Here is a 20,065-nt window from a genome sequence, read left to right on the forward strand (position 1 = left end):
CCGTGAGTCCAGGGACGGGAGCATTCTTCAAGTGCAGATAGTGGGAGTTACTCTTCCTGCTGCACAAAGCTCGAAAAACACCGATGAAGGAGCCAAAATTCCACAGTGAAGCAGAAGTGAAACAAAACAAGTTCCAGATGTTCTAAGTAGCACCACCAAGGCTCTGGCTGCTAGGTTTTGTCACCTTTCTGGGAAGAAAGCAGCAGTGTTCCTGTCTTACCTACTTCTTGGGACTGTCTAGAGGTCCCTCCTTTTCCCAGTTGGCTGTCCTACTAACACAGGTCTTCCTTAGTACTGGCCTGGACTACGACACCCACCGTGCTTGTCTGACCTCCTGGAGAAGACTCTGCTTCAAGTCACTGGACACGCTGCTGCTAAATTAATGCTCCAAAAGCACATTCCAAAACCTTTCCTGGTTCCTGATGCCAACTAAGTACATATTCCTTACTGCAGAATTCAAGTCCCTAAACATCACTAGCCCATTTCAATTCTACCTTCTCCTACGTCTCTACTAGCATCCTATCCCTCAAAATAGAACCGTTTCCAATTCCCCATCATGCCTTGCAATTTCTGACACTGTACTCAGATGTTTTAGTTTTATACTCTCTGGCCTTCCCCTATCCTCACTCCCCTCACAACCCCCACATTTCTGCTTGTCAAACTCCTACTGCTCTTCCAAGGCTCATCTTCAATGCTACCTCTTTCATGAAGCCTTTCCTGATTTCCTCTTTTGCATTTCCCAAGATGCTCCTCATTTTCTGCCTTACCTGGGTTACTTGTTTCAACTCCCATATTGGTACACTAAGCAAGTAAAGGTCAGGCTGTGTTCACTTACCTATGCATTCCCTACCATACTAATACACATCATAAAGGAACTCTAATGGCCATTACTTTGTATTGCTATTACCTGCTCATAGTAAAATTCGTTCCGCACCAGCTCATTTTCCTCCTCATTCAGGTCCAAGATCCATTCCACCTCAGGTGCTTTGGGGACTCTCACCACCGCGGAGTATGGAGGGCTTTCACTCTTGGAGCTGTCCGGTGCTGAGATGAGAAGTGCCATCCCTGTCAGTGACTGGCCAGCGGGCCAGCCTGGCCCAGCCCAGTGAGCCGGTGGGAGTTGCAGGCAGACCCTTGCCTGCTATGGGAGTGCCCTTTCTCTTTCCTTGGTCCTTTTTATTTCCTTTAGGAGACTTCAATAAGGCACCTCAAACTTTCTACCCAAGGGTGACCTGGGATGAGTGTTACAGTGTTTTCGTACAACCATGAAAGGAGGGCTGAGCCACTGGCTACTCAAAAACTACCCTTCTGTGGATGTATATAGACTAAACTATGAATAGTAACTAAGTAGGGGGAAGGGGGGAGCTTTGGGAGGTAGGATGATAGTGAATAGGAATCTAGGGGTTAAAAAAAAAAAAGAAAGAACCTACTAAAAGTTATGGACCAAATTCTTTGGTTACTGGCCTTCTCAATGCTGGAAGCTAATCGGCGAGGATGACAGGTGAATATGATGACAAACTTTAAAGGAAATCACTTGATTCCAATGCTAAGAATTTTCTTTGGCCAACCCGTTGGACTGTATAGCCATTAGGGTATCAGCTGTAGCTGAGACTGAAGGAAAAGCCAATCTGAGCAGATAAAGTCACAGGGAATGTGATTTGGCCTTACCTTCTGGTTGTCCTGGATTCTCCTCTGGCACACTAGAAACAGAGGGAAAAAAATTAAATACCTGAATCTCCTCCTCTTTGTTTTGAGCGTGTTGTATAGCATTGACATTTACTCTGTTACCTGAGTGAGATATCAGGGAATTACCCAAAACTCTTCTCTCCCTCACTTGTCACAGCCACCATTTCCTGTTCACTCCAGCTCCTAAGTGTCTCTTTAAATGTCCCCCTCTTTCTCTTCATCCTCGCCTCAGAAAGGGTCCTCATCATTTATTGGTAAAGCCTTTTCAATAGATTCCCAACTGCTCTCCTTGACTTTGCCAACCCATTCTTTACTCCGCAGCTACAGTAAGCTTTCAAAAATGCAAATCTGGTCAAATTATGCTTCAGCTTAAAATTCTTCAGTAGCTCCTCAGGGTAAAACTGTTCCACATTTGCAGTTTGGCAGACAAAGCCCCCTTGTGACCTGACCTGGCTACCTTTGGAGACCATCTCTTGCCATCCATGACCTATGCTCAACCCATAAAAGTCCTCTCCACTCTGCCACTGTGGTCAAGCACGTGGCACCACCAAGTGCCACCAAGCACGTAGTCCTGATTCCACAAACTGGAGCCCAAATCCTGACCTGGGTCATAAATCATGACCTGCATTAGAAGCCTGCTGGTCAACCCCAACCCATGCTGCCAAAGGGCAAGCTCCCAGCCTTTGTGCCATTCCTAAATCCTTCTGGCTCAGCTGCCAGCCTCTGAGTCCAAGGTAAGCTGGTCAGAACCTTAGCCCATCACCTACCTATTTACACTTTCTCAACAACCACCCATACTTTCTCCTACCCTTACTCTTACATTTGCAGTTGTCCCTCCCATTTCTGGGCATGCTTTGTTTGGGCTTCTTTTCCAGTAACTTCTCATCCTCTGTGGCTCAGATCAGGTGCCGTACCTCTCAGAAACCCCCGTGACCACTATACTTATTCAATGACTTTGTGAGCCATCCTCCCACTAAAATGGGGTTTCCTTGAGAGCAAAGTGATTATTGCTGAGTGATTACTGAATGAAAGAATTCCCATCCATACTACTGCTCATTTCAAATCTCAGCAGTATGGTAGATAGGTAACTCCTCCATGCCCAACCTGAGGGAGGCAGTGGTATGCCAGGGTCACCGAAACTGCAGTACAAGCACGGGCACATCTTCCTTCCTTTAAGATCGGTAATCATCATGGCAAATAATGCCACCCCTCTCCCCCCAAAATGCTGTTACACTATTGAGCAGAATGTAAAATCTATTTAAGCCTGTAAGTAAAACATGAAGAATTCAAAGTAATTTTGCTTTTGGATAGTTGCCTTGGCTCATATGCTCTAGGAGTCTTAGTTCCACCTCCTTTGCTGCTAGGAAGTAGTGCAAAAAATTGAGCAACACTGGGCCAGCCAACACAGCCCTGATCTGTCTTGTCAGAAGTATGAGCAGTTTCTGTTATCAAGTGAACTGTGTGTAGGAAAGTATAGGATTAGTGGAAAGGCTCTTCTAATTATGGATAACAAGCCAGGATGACTCACTAGATTAGAGCTGATGAAAGGGATGTCCAAACATTTAGCAGGTATGAAAGTGTCCTTTGAATCCAGCTGAAACCAAATGGAGCAAATGTGGCTCTAAAACAGGTGAGGAGCTTGATGAGCTATCAGTGACTGCACTCAAGGGATGGGCTGTAGAACTGAATGTCTCGATCTCAGAGCGACCATCATTTAAGAGCCTTGAACTTGGCTTCCTCTCACCCCTATTTCCTTTCTTACAAGTTCCTCTGACCAACGTCTAACATTTCACTGTAGAGTTAATGGCATTTCAGTGTGAGTGTTAAGTTAAAACTTTTTGTAATTGTTCCAGATTTGAGACATTCTTCATAGTGAGTCTCCTGGGAGTGTAAGGACTTGCTGGAGGGTGCAGTGGTCAGTTAACAGTGGCAGCCCCGCTGCAGAACACTCACTCTTTGTTGTAGTAACTATAGCACTGGTCACACACGCGAGTCGGGTTCTCTCTGCAGCCTTCCACAACCATTTTCTTAGCGGAGCAGGAACTGCACACTAGCCGGCCGCAGCGGCGACAGTGATGACGTCTGTTAAACTGAGGAGTGTCAGCGGAAAGAGGAGGAAGTGGGGAGGAAGAGAAGGTGAGATTTTGGGAACTGAGTATAACTGTCAACCCATTTATCGTTGGTATCAGTCCTTGTGACTGATAAAGAACACCAGGTGATGCCCTGGCTGGTGTGACTCAGTGGACTGAGTGCCAGCCTGTGAACCAAAGGGTCGCCAGTTTGATTACCAGTCAGGGTGCATGCCTGGGTTGAGGGCCAGGTCCCCAGTAGGGGGCGAGTGAGAGGCAACCACACATTGATACTTCTCTCCCTCTCTTTCTCTCTCCCTTCCCCTCTGTCTAAAAATAAATAAATAAAATATATATTAAAAAAAAAAAACACACCAGGTGCTTGAAGGTCTTTTGATAAAGAACACACTAGTGCTTGCCTTTAAGAAGCTAAGACTTAAAGATATCTCTTGGCTGATGAGCAAAGGTGCCCAAGTCATGGGCAGTTTTGTAATGGTTCCTGGTTGTCTGTGGAAAAAACATGTAAAGATATAGCAAAAAATAGTGGGGAAGGGTGACTTTCTCAGCCAAGGCAGATCAGATTTCTACATAGTATTAATGATGATGAAAAAGAGTTCTTTTTCAAAATGTTTCACAAGTATGTCTCATTTCATTATATGAGATTACCTTTTATAAACGAGGAGGGCACAGACACCGAGAAATCACACCATCACTGTTTTCATCAGCACTGAGTAACACACTAGTCAGGCACTACGTTAAGTGTGCTAACATCTGTTATTGTTATCACTCCTTTCAGTGACGTGACACGAGTAACATATCATCCCGAGTTTACAGGCGAGTACCTGAGACTGGAAGAGTTGCAGTCACGCTGCTAGTAAGAGGCAGGGCTGGGCTTAGAAACTAGGGCTTCGGCCTCCAGAGGCAGCACACGTACCACTATCGGGCTCCTGTCTGACTGTGAAAGACGGGGGAGCTGGGAACAAGGCCTGATGTCTGGCGATTCCTCCTGCTATACTGGTCTGCCTCTTTTTTGGTTTTTTGTGAGAATGGCAAAGATTTTAGAATTTAAGGCTATTTGTGGGCATCTCCTACCTGTTTGAATCCAGAAAATACATTCTGGTCAGGTCAAACATAAATCCAAAGTCTGGATTTGGTAGTTTTTCTGAAAATACCAATATCTTCTTGGGGCCATGAGGTGACTACAAACTCAGGCTCATGAACTAGAGTTCTCCTTCAATGTCTCCTTCAGAAACAGCTGGAGACTGACGCTGCTTACCATGGTGAAGTGCTCCCTGCAGCAGACCATGCAGACGCTCTGGCTCTCGTCCGGTACCCACTGGTGCCTGGCTGGGGGCGTCGCGGGGGGCACAAACTGCAGTGGGGGCTGACTCTGTGCATCGGGCCTCTCCCTCGGACCAGGGGAATGCACAGTGGAGACACCTGGGAGTCAGAGCCAGAAGTCAGAGTAAAAGGTGATCAACAGGTCAGCTCATAAATGAAGAAGCAATGAGAGAATTAGAGTTTCACCATTTTACTAATCCCTACTGGAGTAACAGAGCCAGTCAGTGGCCATCAGTGCTTCACAAGAAGAGAGACAGCTGTATGTTGTGTATCTCCTGATGGGAGGCGCACACCCTTCCCTCATATATACATACCCCAAATATTAAACCTGAATCAAATCAAGTTTCTAGATATTGCTATCAGGATACCAGAAATATAGCGGATAAAGACCCAGACTGCCACAGGGCAGCAATTAGCAAAAATCAGCATGTGGGATACTCTTTAGGACAAATGACCTAGTTTCCTCCACAAATAAAAAAGAGGGAGGGGGGAAAAAGAGGTAGGGAACCTAATGTTAAAAGAGATTTAAGAGATATTTTAGCTAAATGTTATATGTGAACACTACTTAGATCTTGATTCTAGAAAAATCAATTCTAAAAAAATCTTCACGAGACAACTGGAGAAATCTGAATATTCACTGGGTAGTTGAGAATAATGAGGAATTGTTAATTTTTTTAGGTGTGAAATAATGTCATGGTTTTATTTTATAAATGTCCTTACTTACAGAGATGGACAAGGTCTGTCCAGAAAGAGTCCAACCATTGTTAATATATTGAGAATAGGTTGCATGGTATTGATGTAACCTGGCAGCTAAGGGGAGTGGACTGGAATGTGCATGTGTGAACAATGACAACTTCACTGTACTAGTCAGTGGGGGCGGTAGACACTGTTGAGTGAGCATGTGTACTGTGTGGCTGTTGTATTCAAAATGACTGAGCAAGTATAGCAACAAATCTGCATCAAATTTTGCATTAAGCTTGAACAATACTCCACGGAAATTATTTGGATGATTTAGAAGGCCACAGCTATGGGCAACTGGTGACTGGCAACTTCATCACCAGAAGCCCATTCATGCATCTTGTCTTGTGCAGAGATTTCTGGCAAAACATCAAATCACCCAGATAGCTCAGCCCCACTACAGCCCAGATTTGGCACCTGGCTACTTCTGGCTTTTCCAAAACAAAAATCACCTTTGAAAGGGAAGAGACTTCAGACTGTCTGAGATTCAGGAAAATATGATGGGGTAGCTAATGGTGACAGGGAGAACTATATGAAGTCCCAAGGTACCTACTTTGAAGGAGACTGAGGTGTCATTATCCTGTGTACAATGTTTCTTGTATCTTGTATCTTTTTCAATAAATGTCTCTATTTTTCATATGATATACTTTCTGGACAGACCTCATATATTGATAGATTTATAAGTGAAATTATATCTAGCATTTGCTTCAAAATAATCCAGTAGAAGGACAGGGGCATAGATCAAATAAGAATGGCCATCATGAGATAATTATTATTTTTAAAAGATTTCATTTATTTATTTTAGAGAGGGGAAGGGAGGGAGAGAAACATCAACGTGTGATTGCTTCTCATATGGCCCTTGTTGGGGACCTGGCCTGCAACCCAGGCATGTGCCCTGACTGGGAATCAAACCACGATCCTTAGGTTCACAAGCCGGAAGCTCAATCCACTGAGCCATACCAACCAGGGTGAAATGATAATTATTATAGCTGGGCAGCAGGTATGTGAGATTTCGTTGTGCTATTCTCTCTACTTTTGTGTTTTGGAAATTTTCCACAATAAAACCCACCCCCCTAACAACATAAACCAAAGCTGCTCAGGCTGCCTTGTGCAGACATGTGAAGCTGCTCATATGCCTCTAAGTCTGAGCCCGCCCCTCAGGTCCGATGGTTTTCATGAGCCATGACTAATTCTGGAAGAATGGCCATGAAATGCCACAGTCTTTGGTCTATGGTATCTAGGGAGATTTCTGGTCACCTTGCAGAGGAATGTTGGCTGGTCACAGAAAAAGGAAACTGAAAAACATAGTGACCCTTAGCAGTACCCAGAGAGAGAGGCTTCAGATCTCTCCCCAGTATCCTGCTCTGACTGCTGTCAGAACAGACACTTGCTGAGCTTCTTTAGAGCGGAGGCCATCGTGCAAGGGGCCAGACACTGAGGGAAAGGAGGGACGGCAAAAAGGGGCAACTGACGCAGAGCTGAGGCCTTGAAGGAGCTTGCGCCCCATATGGGTGACAGACGTAAGCAATTAGGTGCAGTTTAGGAGCAGAATAAACATGAGGACTAAATACAGTCAATGCTCCTTATTAACAGATTCCCTATCTGCAAATGTGCCTCCTCACTAAAATTCATTTGTGACCTCAAACTCAATGTTTATACTGCTTTCACAGACATGCAGAGTGGCGGGTAACTTAAGTCTCCCGACTGTGGTTCTCAGCAAAGGCTGGGAAGGTGACAGTCTGCTCTCCCATTTTAGTGCTCACGCAGAGACAACGGGCTGACGGAGAAGGTAGGGGACAGTGTAGTGCAGTGCAAGAAGCTTGGGCTCGGGCTCCGGGGCTGGTTAAACAGGGTTTGCTTTCTGACTCTGGCACCAACAGTGGGCGGCCTCAGGCAAGTCCCTTAACACTTAACACTGCCGAGCCTCTTTCTATTTTTTGCAAAATAGAATCTACTGGTACAAACTGTTTTCAGTTTAATATTATAATCTATGTAATATATCTCTCTAATCCATGTACGTGATATACATCTAAGTCACATATAAGTATATACAACATATATATGTGATATATATCTACAGACACATGCGTACATATTTTCCCTAGCAGCAATGGTTCAGTAGTCACTAAGTCAGTGTTTGTAGAAACTAAAGATACACTCCCACGAAAACCAAGAATAAACTGTATGTTGACTTTTCTGGGGTATACAATGTTGACAAGTGAAGAAAAACAGCAAGGATGTTGTAACTGGAAATAAAAAAGGGGGTAGAAGAATCAGAAAGTCAGAATGCAGCAAGATTGAGCTAAAGTTTGGGTAACTCTCAGAACCTGTTCTTACCAGGCGCAGCAGCAGAAGAGAACTCTGCTGATGGGGACCTTGTCAAGGTCTCGAGGTCTGGAGCCTGACTGATGACTTCCGGGAGGTGAAGCGCAGAATCTGCAGAGGGAAAGTGCTGTCAGAATATCGTTCTACCACGAGCACCTTTACTCACTGCGCTGGGCGCTTAGTATAAAGCCCTGTTGGTTTCACTGGTTATCGTCCCACGATTCTACCAGGTATCGTTCCTATAGAAGGAACGGTCCAGGTACTTCTAAGCCAGTAGCATAAGTGCTTCGTAAAGTCCTCAACAAGGTGAGTTTATAAAGGCACATGCGAAAAATAAAGTAGATGTTAGGATTTTACAAAATAAATTGAAAAGTGCCAGCGGGAAGTGGAAGAAGATGCCTTTGGAGGGTAGGGGTAAGAAAAAGGAGCTGGCTGGGAACACCAGCCCGTATTTACTCCTGTTCTTCATTCTTGGAGGGGCTGAGGCAGCTCACATACCAGGGACAGCTGAGAGACGCCGGAATGGAGCACACCCTCAGTACAAACAATGGCACTCAGGGGCCGCTGCACCACGGCCACACAGAGACCGCTTCCGGTATGTTCGTTTCCCAAACGTTTATGTTATCAAGCGCGCGGTGGTCATCTACCATTTTAAAATTCTGGTTAGCTTGCTACTTCCTCAAGACCAAGATCTCTCCTATTCTCTTTCAATCTCCATCAATTCAAAATAATAGAAGAGGAAAAATTAAAACTAAGGATGTAGCATAGAACTTCTTCCTCCACGTGAAACCCCCCTCTGGGGTGTGGGCAGTCACCTGATCGCTTCTCCCTCAGAGAGTACGGGAAGTCCAGGGCTTTTCCAGCGTATCTGGAAAGTAGTGCGTCGACCTCGTCCATGGTGAAGCCGATCTCCTGCCCGGCCAGCAGCTGCTGCAGCGTCTGCACGGCCACGGTGGCCCAGTCCACTTTCATGTTCATGAGCAGCTGCTCCAGCATGAGCAAGGGGTTGGAGGACAAGTGGGAATAGCTGGCCTGGTGCTGCTCAGGCAAGGTCAGCAGGACCTGTTTGCGAGGCATAGCCACAGAGCAAAGAAAACAGTACACAAACCTGAGAAGAAAGCTGAGATTCTTACCAAGGGTACAAGGCTAACTACCGAAACTGGCTAGTAGTCTTTTAGGAAGCAAGGGTGGACTCCTACCTAAACCCCCCTGGTGGCAATCAACAAATACGCCCTTCGCCTAGAGGAGGGGTCAGCAAACTTTTACTGAAAGGGTCAGACAGTAAATATTTTAGGCTTTTTGGGCCATAAAGTCTCCGTTGCAACTACTCAACTATGCCAATGGAGTGGAAAAACAGCCATAGATAATATGTAGATGAATGCAAGTACTTCTGTCCAGTAAATCTTGATTACAAAAGTAGGCTGAAGAGTGGATTTGGCCCACTGGTGGTAGGCTGCTGACCTCTGGCCTAGACCCTCCAGGAGTGGCTGAGCTCTGCTTGAACTTAAAGCCGCCATTGGGTCCATCTGGGCCTTTATTAGAATGAGCAATATAAGGTGATATTAGTGGACTGCGTAACCTGGCACCTCCAGCGTCCTACAGGTAAACATGACTCTAAACTTCTTCTAGAGATGGTTATCCCTAGGCTTGAAAGATTTTCATTGGCTCTGTTTACTGCCAGTTTTCAAGGAGGCCCCCATTTAGGTATAGTGCATCAACGAGATTAAAAAAAAAGGGGGGGGGTATTGTCTTTAGAAACATTTTATGTAGCTGAACTCTCAGCAAGTGGGCCAGTGGTCATATTCCTGGCTTCCCAACACTCATCGTTCTGTCTGTGGGCAGCATGTCCGACTGCCAATCAGAATTATGAGAAGAGGGTCAGAGGGCCCCATCTCTCTCCAAACACTCCTTCTCTGGATTACTTCTTTTGTGTTTAAAATTATTTTTCTATTAGTGTCTCCAAGGTTATATATCAAAGTTAAAGGCCTATTACCTCATCTTATTACCTAGACATTTAATCCTTTAGCAAGCAGTAGTTTAAATTCTCACACCAGACTCCCTTTGGAAGATAGCCAGGCCCTGTTGCAAGAGACTCAGTTTTAATCGATCTGGGGCAAAGACGTCAATTACCGGTATTTTTGAAAAGTCCAGGTGATTCTAATACATGGCCAGAATTGAGACAGCAGATGCCAGGGAAAACATAAAGAGAGGGTCGGGTCCAACTCACTTAGGAGGAGGGGCAGTGAGAGAATGACAAGTCCTAAGGGACTCAGCTAGGCTGTGGTGCGCTGCTAGGGGAAAGATTTTATCTAGCATAGGCCCAAGATGGCAGGAGCCTGGAAGAAGAGCCATGGACAGGGAAAATTCTGAAGTGGGAGCTGGGCCAGCAGACTCCCCCTCAAGTGTGCTTTCCCAGCACCTGCTTTTCCTCCTTACCTTGGACCCCATGTACAGTGCCTGGATTTCCCGGTGTCGAACAGCGGTCAGTTTTCCATAGAAGTGGGTGGTGAGGTAGTTGGCCAAGAAGTGAGAAGTGGCCAAGCTAGGGTGCTGGTCCAGGGATTGCTCTGTGACCTCAAGGCACATGGAGGGGTCAGGGATTCTTCGCAGAAGCTGTTGCAGGAGAAGGGTAGAGAAGAAAGGTAAAGCCTGTAGAAGAACACTCAATCCTGACTTATTTTGTTTGAGAACAAGACATTTATTTGTTTTGGACGAACAACTTCTCTGCACTCATTTTTTCCCACCCCTATGGCCTCATAAATGATGGCTTTGACAGGACCAGAGCTCAGCAGAATCCTGGACCCGCTGCCCCTCTGGCACTTAATGCAAGTCTAGGCACTTTCTGCTCAAGATTCAGATCACAACCAGCTCCTGAAGGACAAGAAGGGGCAGATCTGAGATTGCGAATATTTGCATAGATTTAGCAGGAACAAAGCCATGTGGTGTGACTCATCTTCTTGTCCCTCCCCACCCCCAAAATGGGAAAAGTTGGAGGCTTACTTTCAGAGCCTTTTCATGATCTCCTCTTTCTAGAAGGTAAAGAAGATGCTTTTGATGCAGGCTGATTAAATCTTCTCTTGGAATAGGGTACAGGTGGCCCCACTCCTCACATAGCTGATACTCCTGGAAGGAAACACACACACACACACCTTCAGTCCCTTTCCATGACTGGCCTTGGCACCCATCCAGCTTTTGCCTGATTTTTCTCTGCAATCGAGTCTGCCAGTCCCCCAGAAAGTTTGGTAAGTGCTGGTGGGAACTTCACTACAGGATTAAAGTGGGATCATACACTCAAGTGGCAAGTTAAGTTATGAAGGTGAGGGAAGCAGGCTGATTGTTAATGACATGATTGGCATCTCAGCTGTATTATAAAAGAGAAGGGCAGATGACACACAGTGACCGACACTTGGTGTCTGCCTGGGAGATACAATGGAGGTGGGGAAGACAGAGAAGACTATCCAGAGGAGACAAGGCCTACTCAGCTTTGATTGTGGCCATATGAACATGTGGGCCCAGTGTTATTAGAATTTAAAAAATTAAAAAAAAAATTAAATTAAAAAAGTCCCTATTTTACAATGCTGGCAATGAAATCACTATAAAAAATAAAAACTCTGCAGACTACTACTGCATGCGCCAAACAAACGTGTTTGGGTTGGATTCCGCCCACGTCTTCCCTTGCTACCCTCCCACCCCTTATTTGTGAACCCTGGATTAAGTTTCAGAGGACAGAATTTCCAGGGCTTTGTCAAGAGTTCTGACATGGCGGCGCCTGAAACGTTCTCCCTGCAACTCCGCCTGGTGCTGCCTTCTTCAGGATGCTTCCCCGTTTCTCAGGCCACGCTAGGCCCCCTGCTGGTGCGCCCGCTACAGTACTGGCTTACTTCTGACACTTGATACACAATGATTACCTAGGAATACATCTCTCACAGCCCCACCTCCCAAAATGTGAGCTGCTCAAGGACAAGGACTAAGCTTAATCATCTTTGTTTCAACACCACCTAGCACAGTGCCTAGCAAGTAACAGGTATTCAGGAAATGCTTCCTGGATGACTGAACATCTGAATGAGCATATGTACATTCTCAACTATAGTACATTAGCTCCTAAAAGGTAGATAAATTCTCCGTATCACTCAAGTGCTCGATGAAGACATGAAAAGATATTCAAGGTCACTACTAATCATGAAAAGTAAAACGACAAGATATGTCCTATTGGCAAAAGGTGAAAAGTTGGACAATACCAAACGTGAGTAAGGGTATGGAGCAAAGGCACTGTGAGTGGGAGTGTAACCAGGGCAACTGGTCTGAAGGGCAGTTGGTGACATCTCAGTGAAGGTGAGATGCTCATGCCCGATGACATAGCAGTTCCACGGCTACACAAACACCCTGCACCCTGTGTATACAGTGTAGCAAATTGCACGTATGAGTGCAAGGTGACAGTGCAAAAGCATCAGCTGGTATCAGTTCTACACTTCTCTCTGCGTCAGTAAATTCATACACACACACACACACACACACACAAAAGCGAAGAGAATGCGATGCAGTTATAAAAATGGGGCAGTGATATGGGGGAGGGGTGCACACAAGTAGTTAAAGAGCTCTAACTCTGGAAAGAGGAGGATGGGGAATACCGCCCAGGAAAATGGTACCTTTGCTTCTAGAATCATGTCCATGACAGCTGATGGGTCCTCAACGCAACAGTTTCTCAGGTTCTGCCAGTCACACCACACTGGGGTAGCCTGCAAACCTAAAATCTAAGGAAAGACAGGAAAAGCTATCAAACCACAATGCAGCATCTTCCTCCACGGATGAGTCACTGGAGTTTGCGGGGATGAGCCATCCCTAGGTCTCTCTCCCGAAGTTGGGCTGTCATATCTTGCCAGGAGAGAGGAGGAAATGGAGCAAATGGGGCAAAGACTGTTGAGAGGACAGTGACCCTACTGGGGAAGCACAACCAGGGAGACTGAGTGGGGAGGGCAGGACTGGAGCCTTTCACTTGCGAGGACAGTTCTCAGAGGTTTCTGTAACTTTACAGCTTGTTCTCCCTTCTAGGGCCTCTCGTCCCATCCTCTTCCATCTCAAAACTCTACTCAAGATTGTCTGCCGACTTGATGCTCTGTGGGATCACCTTTCATGCAGCATTTAGCTCTGTGCGAAAACTGAGCAAGGCTGGGAAGAAAATCTTGACCTGCCAACTTCACCTGCCTTTCCCTGGTGGGGCTCTCGACTCAGTTCAGTTCCAAGTACACATGGAAAAACTGGCGTAAGTTTTATACTTGTTATCACCTGAATCTGTCCCCCTGAGCCTCTTGATCTTGAATGTAATACATATCCTACAAGACTCTCATTTTTGAAATCATCATGTTCATGCATCCTTTCAAATAGCTCTTGAAATTCAGTAGAGGTTGAAACAATCTTTAAAAAAGACATATGATGAGGTAAGCTCTATAAAAACTATTGAAGAACAATAAAAGATGCAGTGGACATAAAACATATACAAAGCTCAAATACACAGGGTGGGACAAAAGTAGGCTTACAGTTGTTTGCCTGGAAAATGATACAATAATTAATAAATAATAAAGCAAGAGTAAACTGTGTTTTGCATACTGACAACTGTAGACCTACTTTTGCCCCATCCCCTGTATATGTGAAAAGGCTTTGTGGACTATAAAGCATCATCCAATGTGAATTTTTTTGTTTGTTTGATGCATAAATATTTAAAATAATAGGAGTAAATAAAACAGGAACCAGATGGAGGCCTCCTCGCTGCTCACCTAAGAACAGAAGCCAGATGCAAAGCAAAAGCCAGGCCTAGCTTTCTGTTTCTTAAAACCCAGTCACACGAGAACGGACTGGGCAAATTTGGTAACAGGGTGCATAGTCCACTTCCTTTCTCTTGATGCCTTCCATACCTTCTGATACACCCGCAGCTCCGCCAGCTTTCTCTGTAGTTCGCACTTTAGTTCATCTTGGACAGCTGTGTCTGAGACGCAGTAGGCCAGGATCTCCAGACACGACTCCAGGGGCCACCTGTCCACAAACTTTAGGGTTAGCCGGCTTCTCAGTGACGCATCCTTCACAGGAAACAGGTACTGCCAACCTTCTTTGTCTACAAGACAAAAAGATGCCCAGAGGCAGCAAGCCTGGCACCCAAAGAGCTCCAGAGTCCAGGCTACTTCTTAAAAGAAGAGCTTTGTTCAATTTCGTGAAACAGGAGTTTGGAGGATCCTTAAGTTCCACCTGACCTTAACTAGTTTTTACATTTGGAAGCATCACTATATGGCAAGGAGAAGTGTTATGCCCCTGTGCTTCTCTTTGTGCAAACTTAGGCAGAGTCGTGAGACTTTTTGGAGCGGAAGGAGAAAGAGAGGAAGAAATAGGGAGGAAGGGAGAAGAAGGATAAAAAGACAGAACAGATGACACTCTCTCCATGTTCTGGCATGCTGCACATACAGCAACATTTCAGACGCAATGAGTCAGTGGAACTTTTCATTTTCCTTGCAACTTTCACTCTGTGACATACATAGTGACTTCAAAGTTATTTCAGGCAAACTAGTTTCACTCCCTCAATATCCTATCATTATTACTTAGAAGATCTTTCCCTCTCTGTCCCCCACACCATCTCAGAGCTAAAAAACAGACTCCAAGCAGATACGACTGCATAACCAGTCAGCCAGTGGACTTCTCCAGGGCAATTTTTCTCCTTTCCACAGGGAAGCCAGGCCCTCAGCCTAGAAGCCATTCGCCATGGGCCGCGGACTCTTGCTCCCCCTGGTGGAGTGTTGTAGGTCATGGGCTCTCAACTCTGGGCACACATCAAAATCTCCTGGGAGCTTTTAAAGTACAGTTGTCACGCAGTGTGGCGATTGCTGGGCGGGGGATATAAGGGGACTAAATGGTAATGGAAAAAATACAATAAAGATTAAATATAAATAAATAAATAAATATTTAAAAAGATAGGGGTTGTCAAACAGGCCCACAGTCTGTTTTTATAAACAGTTTTGTGAAAATACAGCCACGCTCATTAGTTTATATATCATCTATGGCTGCTTTCACGCTACAATGAACAGTTGAGTAGTTTCAATGGAGACTCTATGGCCTTCAATGCCTTAAAAGAAAACATCTGCACCTGTTTTAAAGTGAACATTTGCCTAACTTCCACCCCATGCTTTTGGGGATGGAGCTTAGATATTCGTGGTTTACAGAACTTTCCAATGATTCTGATATGCAGGGCTGAGAACGTCAGTTATGAATATGTGTCCAAAAGTTGGACAGACTTAGGTTTCAAGCGCTGCTCCACCACTCACTATCCTGGACAAGTCTCCCACCCTTATGGAGGCACCTTTCTCTAAAGTTATGGCGAGGGCCAAATGTGCTGATACGTTCAGTGAACGCTAACTACTGTTAGTACTGCGGGGCGGGGGGGGGGGGGGAGGCAGAGCTTTCCACTCACCACAGGCCGCAGCGCAGCTCAGGACTGCATCCTGTATGCTGCTCAAGCCGTCCACGTCTCGCCCGTACACCTCCGTGAGCTGAAGGGCCCGGGGCCAGTCTCCGGCCACCAGGGCTTCCTTGAAGGCCTCGGTGAGCACATCCAGGGCAACAGGAGAATGCAGGCCAAGGAGGACAGTAGAGAGACTAGCCTGGCCACAGAGACTCGCTGCCACACTCTGCTCTTGCTTGGAGGATCCACGCAGCGGCTCCCAGGCAGCCAGGAGGGAGGCCTCAAGCATAGGGAACTGTTCCAGAAGGTGCTCACACTCCCGCGCTACCTGCTCTGCAGTCAGAGGTACCTCCCTGCGGCCACGAAGCTCCTTCCACGACAAGCTGGGCTTGGTGACCTTTGTTCCCCGGGAAGCCCCCAGACAGGCCACAGTAGCCAGTAGCTTTGAGCGGGACTTAAGGAAGGCCAAGGTGGAGGAGGTGAGGGTGGAGGGTGATGAATCCCTTGGGGAGGAGCGGGGCTTTTTCTCTGATGTGGGGTTCTCAGGTGGCTTTGGGGAGCTCTGTGTAGAAAGCGGGATGTCTTCCAGGCAGTGGGAGGCGTGCAGCTCAGCCAGGATGCCCAGGTGGGTCAGGAGAGATGATGTCTGCTGGCTCTGCAGGGAAGAGCAAAGGGCGAGGGGCTCACAGCAGCAGCTGACGATCACCTGTGGCACACTCAGGCTGAGTCTCTCTTGGGCCAGAAGGGCTGCTAGCCTGGAGGGAGAGAAGCAGAGGGAATGCAAAGCCTGAGTACATGGACACCATCACCTAATCTCAGAATTTCTTTGTGTTTACACAAGCAAATGTAAATGCAGGCTCTTCAATCGTTCCCACTACTTTTTCCAAACACGAAATGTAGATATCAGACATATGCTCTGTCCTTTGCTTTTTTCCTTTATAACATAACTGAGAGATCTGTCCATATTCCTCTACAAAGAGGCCCCTCATTTCTTTTCACAAGTACATGGTATTCGATTATGGAGATGAACCGTAATTTATCTGGTCTCCTATTAGCGCATGCTGGCTTTTTCTGATCTGTTGCTATTACATATAAGACTATAGTAAAGTGACGCTGTACATACGTCATTTTCCATATGATGAGAAAGCCGCAGGGTGAATCCCCCAGGGTGGACTGCTGGGTTAGAGAGTGCGTGAACTTGTCATTTTAGCAGATGTGGACACACTGACTTCCCAGAGGGGCTCGCACCAGTTTCTACCCCACCAGCAATCTACGAGAATGCTTGTTTCTCCACAGCCTGGGCAACTACTTTGTTATCAAATTTTCAGATTTTTGCCTATCCCTAAGTGAAGAGTCTTCCCTTACTTTTATATTTGCAATGTAAATTTTAATGGTAGCAAGAGAGAGAGAAAGGGGGCACATGGAATTTGAATGTAGCTGTATAAGAGTAAATGCGAACCAAGGGCAAAGTCTAGAAGAACACCCACACTGTATACTGAACCCAAGCACAGCCCCACGGAGCCCTCGGTTCCCCTGATGAAACAATTAGGAAGGCCCGTGCTTGCCTCTCAAGGGGCAGCTCCTACCTGTCTGGTGGAACTTGTCGCTCAAGCAGGAGGTGTGACACCAGCTGGGAAGAGCTCTGTTGCAGGAGAACAAAGGGATTTCCTACTTTGACCTCCACAGGATCTGCAAATGTAAGGACAATGACCTTGGTCTGCACCACTGAGTGCAACAGTTCAGAGCCCCGATTTCCAGAATCAATACAAAAGTAGTGTCGGGACAGAGACTATGTTGCCTGCCCTTCTGTTGGTGTTTCTTTAGCTAAAGGGTATTCTCAGCATGACCCTGACCACAAGTTTGGCCACTACTGCTGCAAACACTTCCCACTACAGACGAACTCCCGTGGGCAGGTCCAGGCACCAGCAGCTCATCCGGCTTGTCCAGCACGACTGCCGTGCATGCAGCACTTGCTCTGCAGACCCCAGTGACACTCTGGCACTCAGAGCGGAGACCTGAGCCCTCTGCTGGTCCTCAGTCCACAGCGGACTGAAGGTCTGAGAGGTATTTTTGAGTCACATGCCGTCAAAACTCATCAAGCGCTCCCATGTGCTTACAGCTGCACTATTATGGGGGAGGCGAAGCTAAATACAACACAGAAGAATAAGGGAAGACCTTATAAACCTAGTGTCCTTGGCTACTGCTGTGCCCAGAACCTCTTAACTGAGTGTCTTTGCTCTTCTTTGCTCTAAACACTTGCAAACCAGTTGTGACTGTTTCTTCTTTCTTGCTACTTACCGGGCTCAGAGCGCAAACTCTGAAGAAGAACTGCAGCCAGGGTGCTGCAGTAACTGAAGAAGGTGCCCATGTAGTCAGTCTGCCCGCTGCCTGCTGGGGCCTGCTTGCCCAGATTCTTCTGGAGGAGCTGAGTCTGGATGTACACAGGGTGGGCCTCTGCCTCCGGAGCTTTCTGGGCCGCCTGCTCCACCAGGGAGGACAGCGGAGTACTCCTGGGCTCTGAGAGGAGTAACGCAGAAAGGATGTTGGGTTTAGTCTGTGCATCCAGCTTTGGGTCAATTTCCAACACAACTATGTGAACGGGGCCTCTGTACACTAGAAGGAGTCTCCTATAGCTTGGGTGTTCCACCTACAAGGCAGCCATAAAATCCTAAGTTGGTCACATGTACAAGTGACTCCCAGCCAGGAAGAGCTTTGAGTCTGGAGAAATCAGGCTGGATGGTGCTGTCTTCACCCCAGTGTCTGTGGGGTTGGAACGGCTTTATAAAGAGCACATAAATCTTTTGGCGAAAGGTTGATCAATATTTCCTGAGCAACTTTGGGGTACACTGCTCATTTGGAATAAGAAAGATGTATCAGCTAATGGAGTGTTAACCATCCCTTCATTAGAGAGGGAGGGGACCAGGTGGAATTAGTTATGGGACATGATCTGGCTAACTAGACGGCTAGGAGGGCTCACTGCTGACGCCCTAAGCCTCTGCTCCAAAGTGTTCCTTCATTTTCAGCCATTTCCTCTCCCTGGTTCAGTCCTCATCTGCTCCCACACTTGGGCCAGTACCTGGCAGCTCTAGTGCCTCTCTCAGCGACTGAAGAACCTGGTCCAGCTGTTGGGAGAGGGTGGCGTGGCTGGCAGCACAGTCCTCAGTGAGGCTGGGCCAGCACATCTGGAGCAGCTCAGCGATGCTGCACCGTGGAGGACCTCCTCCTTTTTCTTCTCCACTCTCTGTGCAATGCAAATCAGAAAGAAAAAGTGAAGTCTGATGCTGACCTGATGTTCTGAGTCCAGGAGGAAAAAAAAAGGGAGAAAAGCAACTCACCTGATTTAGTTTGTCCGGCTGACACAAGTGAATAATTGAGAATCTTACTGATTTGCTGAAGAACAGCCGGAAATCCTCGAATGCCGTCAGCATTGAGGAGGACATGGTCTAGCTGTCGACCTGGGCATGGGTGAAGGGAGAGGGAATGCAGAAAACACACGGCACTTTCAGAGACTGTTACTCAGTCCTGTATTTACTCGCACAATCTCATCTTCTCTAATATTGAGGAGGACATATATGCTGTGCCATTTTAGGTGACAACCAGCCTATGTGGACTTTCTACACCTGATGTTCCAGAGCTCCCTCCTGCAGATGCCTTAGCTGTCAGCAGGAGCAGGCTGAGAATCTCTGGCGCGCCTACGGAATTGCTGTCCTGAGCCAGTCAGGTACTCCTTGTGGACTTGCCTTGGTAAATGCCCTCAGCTGGACTTGACCTGAGATCACATTCCTCTTTAGCTGCTTTAAGTAGGATCTTGACTAAACTATAAGCAATTTTATGAACAGAGATTACTCATTATACCTCTCCTGTACCCCCATATATTTGGTATAGTCTGGAAACCCAGGAGGTACTAAATTAATTCCTAATTGACTGAGCTGAAACTGTTTCAGCTACTAAGAGTTTGGATAATACTGTATCTCCTTTCATTTTAGAATATAAGTGCTAGACAAAGGGGAGGGGAATTGTCCCCAACCCCAAAAAGAATTCTGTGTGTCACAGTATACTTACTTAGCAGGACTATATGAACATTAAAGGACATTTTAACCAACAGCTCAGGTGTGATTTAGGGAGGTGTGCAGAAAAGAGTTAACACAGCAGACGTGAGGTGTCTATCCTTAGAAAGGCATGCTTACAAGGCTGGCCCTTGGCTGCTTCCTGTGGACTTGACTGGTAAGTGGTTTCCTAGACTGATATTAAACTTGCCCTAAATGACGAGAGTGGCTCACTGTGCCTACCCTCTCTGAACACCTGCTTTCCTTCTGAGAGCCTGGAGTTTCAGTACACAATGGGCGGAGGGTGCCTTTGTCACCAGACTCTGGTGACAAACTGTGGACACTGTGTTTCTAATGAACTTCCCTACAGACAACACTTCACCCTTGTCACAACCCCTGCTGGAAGAATTAAGCCCATC

At 46.5% G+C, this 20,065-nt stretch overlaps 1 protein-coding gene across 1 annotated transcript in view; it reads right to left on the bottom strand.

The window, feature by feature from the left end:
* ZFYVE26 (zinc finger FYVE-type containing 26) overlaps positions 1 to 20,065 on the bottom strand; it is a 59,706-nt gene that overhangs the window by 18,073 nt on the left and 21,568 nt on the right. The window contains exons 17-31 of the mRNA XM_024567618.3: positions 18,936 to 19,055; positions 18,677 to 18,841; positions 17,899 to 18,117; positions 17,187 to 17,289; positions 15,610 to 16,355; positions 14,069 to 14,265; positions 12,806 to 12,910; positions 11,160 to 11,282; positions 10,596 to 10,772; positions 8,975 to 9,221; positions 8,172 to 8,270; positions 5,032 to 5,195; positions 3,640 to 3,776; positions 1,669 to 1,700; positions 908 to 1,044 (exon numbers count right to left, since the gene is read on the bottom strand). Coding sequence (XP_024423386.2) covers positions 908 to 1,044; positions 1,669 to 1,700; positions 3,640 to 3,776; positions 5,032 to 5,195; positions 8,172 to 8,270; positions 8,975 to 9,221; positions 10,596 to 10,772; positions 11,160 to 11,282; positions 12,806 to 12,910; positions 14,069 to 14,265; positions 15,610 to 16,355; positions 17,187 to 17,289; positions 17,899 to 18,117; positions 18,677 to 18,841; positions 18,936 to 19,055 — 2,771 coding nt within the window. The remainder of the gene's footprint in view (positions 1 to 907; positions 1,045 to 1,668; positions 1,701 to 3,639; positions 3,777 to 5,031; positions 5,196 to 8,171; positions 8,271 to 8,974; positions 9,222 to 10,595; positions 10,773 to 11,159; positions 11,283 to 12,805; positions 12,911 to 14,068; positions 14,266 to 15,609; positions 16,356 to 17,186; positions 17,290 to 17,898; positions 18,118 to 18,676; positions 18,842 to 18,935; positions 19,056 to 20,065) is intronic.

Source organism: Desmodus rotundus, chromosome 7, assembly GCF_022682495.2.
Source record: "Desmodus rotundus isolate HL8 chromosome 7, HLdesRot8A.1, whole genome shotgun sequence".
Classification (NCBI taxonomy): domain Eukaryota; kingdom Metazoa; phylum Chordata; class Mammalia; order Chiroptera; family Phyllostomidae; genus Desmodus; species Desmodus rotundus.